An 11697-nucleotide genomic window follows, 5' to 3' on the forward strand; every position below is an offset into this window, starting at 1 on the left:
GCCACACTACCTGTAATTAATACAGCCATTACCTCATGGTACCTCACTACCTGTAATTAATACAGCCATTACCTCATGGTACCACACTACCTGTAATTAATACAGCCATTACCTCATGGTACCACACTACCTGTAATTAATACAGCCATTAATACAGCCATTACCTCACGGTACCACACTACCTGTAATTAATACAGCCATTACCTCACGGTACCACACTACCTGTAATTAATACAGCCATTAATACAGCCATTACCTCACGGTACCTCACTACCTGTAATTAATACAGCCATTACCTCACGGTACCACACTACCTGTAATTAATACAGCCATTACCTCACAGTACCACACTACCTGTAATTAATACAGCCATTACCTCACGGTACCACACTACCTGTAATTAATACAGCCATTACACTACCTGTAATTGTTACAGCCATTACCTCACTTGTACCACTACCTGTAATTAATACAGCCATTACCTTCACGGTACCACACTACCTGTAATTAATACAGCCATTAATTTGCTGGTACCACACTACCTGTAATTAATTATCTTCATTGTTTCATTAATCTTGTTGTATAATTTCACTACCTGTAATTACAGCCATTACCTCATGGTACTCCTACCATCGTAATTAATACAGCCATTACCTCATGGTATCTCACTACCTGTAATTAATACAGCCATTATCATTGTGCCATAGGCCATATTACCTCATCGGCACCACACTACCTGTAATTAATACAGCCATTAATACAGCCATTACCTCATCGCACCACTACCTGCAATTAATACAGCCATTAATACAGCCATTTTCACTTCATGAAACACACCTGCAATTAATACAGCCATTACCTCATGGTGCTACACTACCTGTAATTAATACAGCCATTAATACCCATTAATACAGCCATTACCTCACGGTACCACACTACCTGTAATTAATACAGCCATTAATGGCTCCACGGTAATTAATCAGCCATTACTATAATTAATACAGCCATTACCTCATGGCCTCACTACCTGTAATTAATTAATACATTACCCTTCATGGTACCATTACCTCCCTTGGTACCACACTATCTGTAATTAATACAGCCATTACCTCATGGTACACACTATAATTAATACAGCCATTACCTCATGGTACCTCACTTACCTGTAATTAATACAGCCATTACCTCACGGCACCACACTACCTGTAATTAATACAGCCATTACCTCACGGTACCACACTACCTGTAATTAATACATTACCATTACCTCATGGTACCCACACTACCTGTAATTAATACAGCCATTACCTCAGGTTCCACACTACCTGTAATTAATACAGCCATTACCTCATTAATTACCCACTACCTGTAATTAATACAGCCATTACCTCATGGTACCTCACTACCTGTAATTAATACAGCCATTACCTCATGGTACCTCACTACCTGTAATTAATACAGCCATTACCTCAAGTACCTCACCACCTGTAATTAATACAGCCATACCTCATCACGCACCTCACTACCTGTAATTAATACAGCCATTACCCTCATGGTACCACACTACCTGTAATTAATACAGCCATTACCTCCATGGTACCACACACTACCTGTAATTAATACAGCCATTAATACAGTAATTAATACAGCATTACCTCACGGTACCTCACTACCTGTAATTAATACAGCCCATTACCTCATGTACCACTACCTGTAATTAATACAGCCCATTACCTCATGGTGCCACACTACCTGTAATTAATACAGCCATTACCTCATGGTACCTCACTACCTGTAATTAATACAGCCATTACCTCATGGTACCACACTACCTGTAATTAATACAGCCATTACCTCACGGTACCTCACTACCTGTAATTAATACAGCATTACCTCCACACAGTACCTCACTACCTGTAATTAATACACCATTACCTCCATGGTGCCACACCTGTAATTAATACAGCCATTACCTCATAGTACCACACTACTGTAATTAATACAGTCATTAATATTACCTGTAATTAATACCTCACGGTTTTACTACCTGTAATTAATACAGCCGTTACCTCACGAATTCCACACTACCTGTAATACAATACAGCCATTAACACTGCAACCGTGCCTCATGGTACCACACTACCTGTAATTAATACCACAGCATTACCTCATGGTGCCACACTACCTGTAATTAATGCAGCCATTACCTCATTTGTACCACACTACCTGTAATTAATACAGCCGTTACCTCCATGGTACCACACTACCTGTAATTAATTACAGCCATTACCTCACGGTGCCACACTACCTGTAATTAATACAGCCATTACCTCATGGTACCACACACTACTGTAATTAATACAGCCATTACCTCATGGTACCACACTACCTGTAATTAATACAGCCATTTACCTCATGGTACCTCACTACCTGTAATTAATGCAGCCATTAATACAGCCATTATCTCACTACCTGTAATTAATGGTACAGTAATTAATACAATTACCTCATGTTCCACACTACCTGTAATTAATACAGCCATTAATACAGCCATTACCTCATGGTACCACACTACCTGTAATTAATACAGCCATTACCTCATGGTGCCACACACTACCTGTAATTAATACAGCCATTACCTCACGGTACCACACTACCTGTAATTAATACAGCCATTACCTAATGCAGCCATTACCTCCACGCGGTACCACAATTAATACTACCTGTAATTAATACAGCCATTACCTCACGGTGCCACACTACTGTAATTAATACAGCCATTACCTCACTTGGTACCACACTACCTGTAATTAATACAGCCATTACCTCATGGTACCACACTACTTGTAATTAATACAGCCATTACCTCATGGTACCACACTACCTGTAATTAATACAGCCATTACCTCATGGTACCACACTACCTGTGATTAATGCAGCCATTACCTCCTTAGTGCCACACTACCTGTAATTAATGCAGCCATTACCTCACAGGTTAATACCACATCTACCTGTAATTAATACAGCCATTACCTCACGGTACCTCCTACCTGTAATTAATACAGCCCATTACCTCACAATTGTTGCCTCACTACCTGTAATTAACAGCCATTAATACAGCCCATTACCTCACGGTACCACACTACTTATTGCCGGTGCCACACTTAATTAATACAGCCATTACCTCACGTTTTCCTCACTACCTGTAATTAATGCAGCCATTAATACAGCCATTACCTCACTACCTGTAATTAATGCAGCCATTACCTCACGGTGCCTCACCACCTGTGATTAACTGCGACCGTTGCCTCATGGTACCACACTACCTGTAATTAATTACAGCCATTACCTCATGGTACCACACTACTTGTACCAGCCATTACCTCATGGTTTCCACACTACCTGTAATTAATGCAGCCATTACCTCGTGGGTTGCCCACTACCTGTGATTAATAAGCCATTACCTCACGGTACCACACTACCTGTAATTAATGCAGCCGTTACCTCCACGATACCACACTACCTGTAATTAATGCAGCCATTAATACAGCCATTACCTCACGGTGCCACACTACCTGTAATTAATGCAGCCATTTACCTCACGGTACCACACTACCTGTAATTAATACAGCCATTACCTCCACGGTTTCCACTTCACTACCTGTATGTAATTAATACAGCCATTGCCTCACGGTACCCACACTACCTGTAATTAATACAGCCATTACCTCACGGTACCACACTACCTGTACAGCCATTAATGCAGCCATTACCTCACGGTGCCTCACTACCTGTAATTACCCATGCAGCCAATTAATAAGGCCTCCTCATCGTACCTCACTACCTGTAATTAATACAGCCATTACCTCATGGTGCCTCACTACCTGTAATTAATACAGCCATTAATACAGCCATTACCTCATGGTGCCACACACTACCTGTAATTAATACAGCCATTACCTCATGGTTCCACACTACCTATAATTACAGACCATTACCTTCACGGCACCTCACTACCTGTAATTAATACAGCCGACTACCTCCACGGTGCCACACTGCCTATAATTAATACAGCCATTACCTCACGGTACCAACACCACCTGTAAGTGTCAGCCAATTACCTCACGCACCTCATGCGGCCATTACCTCACTACCTGTAATTAATACAGTTACCTCACTACCTGTAGTTAATGCAGCCATTAATACAGCCTCATGGTACCACACTACCTGTAATTAATAGGAGAGGCCATTACCTCATGGTGCCACACTACCTGTAATTAATACTAGTACCATTACCCTCACGGTGCCACTACCTGTAATTAATGCAGCCATTACCTCACCTGACCCTCACTACCTACCATCGTTTGCCACACTACCTGTATTAATGCAGCACATACCTGTATAATTAATACAGCCATTACCTCACGGTGCCACACTGCCTGTAATTAATGCAGCCATTACCTCACGGTACCACACTACCTGTAATTAATACAGCCATTATCTCATTTTCCTACATTACCTAAAAATTAACTCAAATTTTCCTACCTGTAATTAATACAGCCATTACCTCATGGTACCACTGCTACCTGTAATTAATAACCATTAATACAGCCATTAATCAATAATAGGTACCACACTACCTGTAATTAATACAGCCATTACCTCACGGCCCTCACTGCCTGTAATTAATACAGCCATTACCTCACGGTACCTCACTACCTGTAATTAATACGCCATTACCTCCATGGCACCTCACCTTCCTAATTAATACAGCCATTAATACAGCCATACCTCATGGTACCACACTACCTGTAATTAATACAGCCATTACCTCACGGTACCTCACTACCTGTAATTAATACAGCCATTAATACCCATTACCTCACGGTACCACACTACCTGTAATTAATATTAGCCATTACCTCATGGTGCCACACTACCTGTACATTAATACAACCATTACCTCAAGCACTCACACTACCTGCAATTAATACAGCAACACTCACGGCACCTACTACCTATGATACTTTAACCTCCTTGGTACCACCACTACCTGTAATACAGCCATTACCTCATGGTACCACACTACCTGTAATTAATACAGCCATTACCTCATGGTACCACACTACCTGTAATTAATACAGCCATTAATACAGCCATTACCTCATGGTACCACACTACCTGTAATTAATACAGCCATTACCTCACGGTACCTCACTACCTGTAATTAACACAGCCATTACCTCATGGTACCACACTACCTGTAATTAATACAGCCATTACCTCATGGTACCTCACTACCTGTAATTAATACAGCCATTACCTCATGGTACCACACTACCTGTAATTAATACAGCCATTAATACAGACATCAATACAACAATCAGTCAGTCAGTCAATCAGTCAGTCAATCAATCAGTCAGTTTGTCAGTCAGCCAATCATCACTTAGTCAGTCAGTCAATCAGTCAGTCAGTCAGCCAATCATCAGCCAATCATCACTTAGTCAGTCAGTCAGTCAGTCAGTCAATCGGTCAGTCAGCCAAGCATCAGCCAATCATCACTTAGTCAGTCAGTCAATCAGTCAGTCAGTCAGCCAATCGTCACTTAGTCAGTCAGCCAATCGTCTAACCACTAGGCGGCAGAGTAGCCTAGTGGTTAGAGTGGTGGGGCGGCAGGGTAGCCTAGTGGTTAGAGCATTGGACTAGTAACCGAAAGTGTTGCAAGTTCAAACCCCCGAGCTGACAAGGTACAAATCTGTCGTTCTGCCCCTGAACAGGCAGTTAACCCACTGTTCCTAGGCCGTCATTGAAAATAAGAATTTGTTCTTAACTGACTTGCCTAGTTAAATAAAGGTTAAATAAATCAAATAAAAAACTTAGTCAGTCAGTCAGTCATCACTTAGTCAGTCAGTCAGCCAATCATCACTTAGTCAGTCAGTCAGTCAGTCAGCCAATCATCACTTAGTCTGTCAGTCAGTCAGCTAGTCAGTCAGCCAATCATCACTTAGTCAGGCAGTCAGTCAGCCAATCATCACTTAGTCTGTCAGTCAGTCAGCCAATCATCACTTAGTCAGTCAGCTAGTCAGTCAGCCAATCATCACTTAGGTAACAGCTGGTCAAAAAAGGGCTGAAATCACTTTACAGCAAAACAATGAGATGAAAACAAACGGAAGACAGTAATAAAGTAATGAGACCTTCTTGAGCACGTCCACACTGATCTCTGGCATCCCACAAACCATCTGCTCCAGTTGTTTGGCTGTGAGGAGGGAGAGGAGAGGGACAGGGACGATCCAGGACATGCCCTCACGCACCACCGCCACCTGGGAGAGAGAAGGGAGGGAGGGAGGGGGAGAGAGGGGGATAGGAGGGAGGGAGGGGGAGAGAGGGGGAGAGAGGGAGAGAGAGGAGAGAGAGGAGAGGGGAGCGAGAGAGAGAGGGGGGAGCGAGAGAGAGAGGGGGAGCGAGAGAGAGAGGGGGAGCGAGAGAGAGAGGGGGGAGCGAGAGAGAGAGGGGGATCAAGAGGGATGGGGAGAGGGATAGGAGGGATAAAGGGAGAGAGAGAGAGGGATAGGGGAGGGAGAGAGGGGAATAGGGGGGAGAGGGGGATAGGGGGAGAGAGAGGAGAGAGAGGGATGGGGGAGAGAGGAATAGGAGGGAGAGAGGGGGAGCGAGAGAGAGGGGGGGATCAAGAGGGATGGGGAGAGAGGGATAAGGGGAGAGAGGGATAAGGGAGAGAGGGGATAAGGGGAGCGAGAGGGATAGAGGGATAAGGGGAGAGAGGGATAGGGGAGAGAGAGGGATAGGGGGAGAGAGAGGGATAGGGGGAGAGAGAGAGAGGGATAGGGAGGGGAGGGAGAGAGAGAGGGGAGAGAGACGGGGGGGGGGGGGGGATATGAAACAAGTGGTTCCAGTTGAGAGTTAAACACATAACTAACAGAGACATGTACTGTACTCTAAACACCTTAGAGTCTAACAGAGACATGTACTGTACTCTAAACACCTTAGAGTCTAACAGAGACATGTACTGTACTCTAAACACCTTAGAGTCTAACAGAGACATGTACTGTACTCTAAACACCTTAGAGTCTAACAGAGACATGTACTGTACTCTAAACACCTTAGAGTCTAACAGAGACATGTACTGTACTCTATACTGAACCATGACGTTTCTACAATTATAAATACTGTCTAGTTATATACTGAACCATGACGTTTCTACAATTATAAATATAGTCTAGTTATATACTGAACCATGATGTTTCTACAATTATAAATATAGTCTAGTTATATACTGAACCATGACGTTTCTACAATTATAAATATAGTCTAGTTATATACTGAACCATGACGTTTCTACAATTATAAATACTGTCTAGTTATATACTGAACCATGACGTTTCTACAATTATAAATATAGTCTAGTTATATACTGAACCATGACGTTTCTACAATTATAAATATAGTCTAGTTATATACTGAACCATGATGTTTCTACATGGTCTGAAAGCAGCAGGTGGCCACGGTGTGTTAGTCACCGAAGAGGATGGTCTGAAAGCAGCAGGTGGCCACGGTGTGTTAGTCACCGAAGAGGATGGTCTGAAAGCAGCAGGTGGCCACGGTGTGTTAGTCACCGAAGAGGAAGGTCTGAAAGCAGCAGGTGGCCACGGTGTGTTAGTCACCGAAGAGGATGGTCTAAAAGCAGCAGGTGGCCACGGTGTGTTAGTCACCGAAGAGGATGGTCTAAAAGCAGCAGGTGGCCACGGTGTGTTAGTCACCGAAGAGGAAGGTCTGAAAGAAAGCAGCAGGTGGCCACTGTGTGTTAGTCACCCGAAGAGGATGGTCTGAAAGCAGCAGGTGGCCACGGTGTGTTAGTCACCGAAGAGGAAGGTCTGAAAGCAGCAGGTGGCCACGGTGTGTTAGTCACCGAAGAGGATGGTCTGAAAGCAGCAGGTGGCCACGGTGTGTTAGTCACCGAAGAGGAAGGTCTGAAAGCAGCAGGTGGCCACGGTGTGTTAGTCACCGAAGAGGATGGTCTAAAAGCAGCAGGTGGCCACGGTGTGTTAGTCACCGAAGAGGAAGGTCTAAAAGCAGCAGGTGGCCACGGTGTGTTAGTCACCGAAGAGGATGGTCTGAAAGCAGCAGGTGGCCACGGTGTGTTAGTCACCGAAGACAAAGGTCTGAAAGCAGCAGGTGGCCACGGTGTGTTAGTCACCGAAGAGGAAGGTCCAGCAGGTGGCCACGGTGTGTTAGTCACCCGAAGAGGAGGGTCTGAAAGCAGCAGGTGGCCACGGTGTGTTAGTCACCGAAGAGGAAGTTCTAAAAGCAGCAGGTACAATGGTGTGTTAGTCACCGAAGAGGATGGTCTGAAAGCAGCAGGTGGCCACGGTGTGTTAGTCACCGAAGAGGAAGGTCTGAAAGCAGCAGGTGGCCACGGTGTGTTAGTCACCGAAGAGGAAGGTCTGAAAGCAGCAGGTGGCCACGGTGTGTTAGTCACCGAAGAGGATGGTCTGAAAGCAGCAGGTGGCCACGGTGTGTTAGTCACCGAAGCGGAAGGTCTGAAAGCAGCAGGTGGCCACGGTGTGTTAGTCACCGAAGAGGATGGTCTGAGCAGCAGGTGGCCCGCGATGTGTGTTAGTCACCGAAGAGGATGGTCTGAAAGCAGCAGGTGGCCACGGTGTGTTAGTTTTACCGAAGAGGAAGGTCTGAAAGCAGCAGGTGGCCACGGTGTGTTAGTTACCGAAGAGGAAGGTCTAAAAGCAGCAGGTGGCCACGGTGTGTTAGTCACCGAAGAGGATGGTCTGAAAGCAGCAGGTGGCCACGGTGTGTTAGTTACCGAAGAGGATGGTCTGAAAGCAGCAGGTGGCCACGGTGTGTTAGTCATCACATCGCTGGAGGTTAATGAACTGCGGCAGACATGGGAAATTAACAAAACATGAGGCGATAAGACGACCAACAGCCGCTGTCAGTCGCTCTGGTGTGCTGCGTCTCGTACCCCGTCTGTCTATTTCGTGCTGCCGGTCCTCGATGGTGTTGTTTGTGTCGTACCTGTCTGTCTATCTCGTGCAGGCGGTACACCTGTGTGTGTGTGTGTGTCGTACCTGTCTGTCTATCTCGTGCAGGCAGTACTCCTGTGTGTGTGTGTGTGTGTGTGTGTGTCGTACCTGTCTGTCTATCTCATGCAGGCGGTACTCCTGTGTGTGTGTGTGTGTGTGTGTGTGTGTGTGTCGTACCTGTCTGTCTATCTCGTGCAGGCGGTACTCCTGTGTGTGTGTGTGTGTGTCGTACCTGTCTATCTATCTCGTGCAGGTGGTACTCCTGTGTGTGTGTGTATGTGTGTGTGTCGTACCTGTCTGTCTATCTCGTGCAGGCGGTACTCCTGTGTGTGTGTGTGTGTGTCGTACCTGTCTGTCTATCTCGTGCAGGTGGTACTCCTGTGTGTGTGTGTGTGTGTCGTACCTGTCTGTCTATCTCGTGCAGGTGGTACTCCTGTGTGTGTGTGTGTCGTACCTGTCTGTCTATCTCATGCAGGCGGTACTCCTGTGTGTGTGTGTGTCGTACAGGTCTGTCTATCTCGTGCAGGCGGTACTCCTGTGTGTGTGTGTGTGTGTCGTACCTGTCTGTCTATCTCGTGCAGGCGGTACTCGATGGCCCGGGCTACATACTCCTTCCTGTTGGAGAAGGTCAGAGGGATGCTGTTTCCCCCGGGGATAATAGGAACCATCTTCCCGTCCGCACTCTGACCCACGAACGAATCCAGAGGAATCATCTAGAGGGAGGAACACAACAGTACAACATCACTTCATCTGAATTCAAGTTGGGGGTCAATTCCATTTGTAGAGAGTTGATTCAGAATCCTGTCAGATCCCTTCCTCTTTATTCCCTGTCTCTCTCTCCTCCCGCTCCTTCCTCCATCTTTCCCTCTCTTGGCTAGGAGACTGTGGGCCTGAGAGGCCATTTCTCTCTCTCCTACCTCTCCTCCACCTCTCTCTCTTTCCCCTGGCTGTGGTCCTTCCTTCACAAGACAGGGAGGCCATGTCTCTCTCTCCCTCCCTCTTCCCCCCCTCTCCCCCTTCTTCTCCCTCTCTGGTCTCTCTCTCCCTCCCCCTTCCTCTCCCTCTCTGGTCTCTCTCTCCCTCCCTCTCCTCCCCCCTCTCTCCCTCCCTCTTCCCCCCTCCTTCTCCCTCTCTGGACTCTATCTATCCTGGCTGTGGTCCTTCCTGGGAGGCAGGCCAACTGGCCAATCCCCAGACAGGATGTGCTGCATCAACAGGACCCTTGCATTCCAGTATGTGTGTGTGTGTGTGTGTGTGTGTGTGTGTGTTTCTGTGTGAGAGAGAGAGGGAGCCCGGTCCAGTCCAGTAGAGTCACAGTGCAGTGGTTATGTGTGTGTGTGTCGGGGGGAACGAAGGTTGGCCATGGTGTATTATCACCATACCATATTATCACCATACCATATTATCACCATACTGAGGGACCTCACCATACCATATTATCACCATACCATATTATCACCATACCATATTATCACCATACCATATTATCACCATACTGAGAGACCTCACCATACCATATTATCACCATACCATATTATCACCATACCATATTATCACCATACTGAGGGACCTCACCATACCATATTATCACCATACCATATTATCACCATACTGAGGGACCTCACCATACCATATTATCACCATACTGAGGGACCTCACCATACCATATTATCACCATACCATATTATCACCATACTGAGGGACCTCACCATACCATATTATCACCATACCATATTATCACCATACCATATTATCACCATACCATATTATCACCATACTGAGAGACCTCACCATACCATATTATCACCATACCATATTATCACCATACCATATTATCACCATACTGAGGGACCTCACCATACCATATTATCACCATACCATATTATCACCATACTGAGGGACCTCACCATACCATATTATCACCATACTGAGGACCTCACCATACCATATTATCACCATACCATATTATCACCATACTGAGGGACCTCACCATACCATATTATCACCATACCATATTATCACCATACCATATTATCACCATACCATATTATCACCATACTGAGAGACCTCACCATACCATATTATCACCATACTGAGGGACCTCACCATACCATATTATCACCATACTGAGGGACCTCACCATACCATATTATCACCATACCATATTATCACCATACTGAGGGACCTCACCATACCATATTATCACCATACCATATTATCACCATACCATATTATCACCATACTGAGAGACCTCACCATACCATATTATCACCATACTGAGGGACCTCACCATACCATATTATCACCATACCATATTATCACCATACTGAGGGACCTCACCATACCATATTATAACCATACCATATTATCACCATACCATATTATCACCATACCATATTATCACCATACTGAGAGACCTCACCATACCATATTATCACCATACCATATTATCACCATACTGAGAGACCTCACCATACCATATTATCACCATACCATATTACCACCATACCATATTATCACCATACCATATTATCACCATACTGAGAGACCTCACCATACCATATTATCACCATACCATATTATCACCATACTGAGAGACCTCACCATACCATATTATCACCATACTGAGAGACCTCACCATACC

At 45.1% G+C, this 11697-nt stretch overlaps 1 protein-coding gene across 1 annotated transcript in view; it reads right to left on the reverse strand.

Moving 5' to 3' along the window:
- The window catches only part of LOC135565148 (probable E3 ubiquitin-protein ligase HERC1), an 11205-nt gene extending 1422 nt beyond the window's left edge, over positions 1-9783 (reverse strand). Inside the window, exons 1-2 of the mRNA XM_065011209.1 lie at positions 9614-9783; positions 6195-6320 (exon numbers count right to left, since the gene is read on the reverse strand). Coding sequence (XP_064867281.1) covers positions 6195-6320; positions 9614-9766 — 279 coding nt within the window. The 5' untranslated portion in view covers positions 9767-9783. The remainder of the gene's footprint in view (positions 1-6194; positions 6321-9613) is intronic.
- Positions 9784-11697: the final 1914 nt, after the last annotated feature.

The sequence above is a fragment of the Oncorhynchus nerka genome, linkage group LG27 (genome assembly GCF_034236695.1).
Source record: "Oncorhynchus nerka isolate Pitt River linkage group LG27, Oner_Uvic_2.0, whole genome shotgun sequence".
Taxonomy (NCBI): Eukaryota; Metazoa; Chordata; class Actinopteri; order Salmoniformes; family Salmonidae; genus Oncorhynchus; species Oncorhynchus nerka.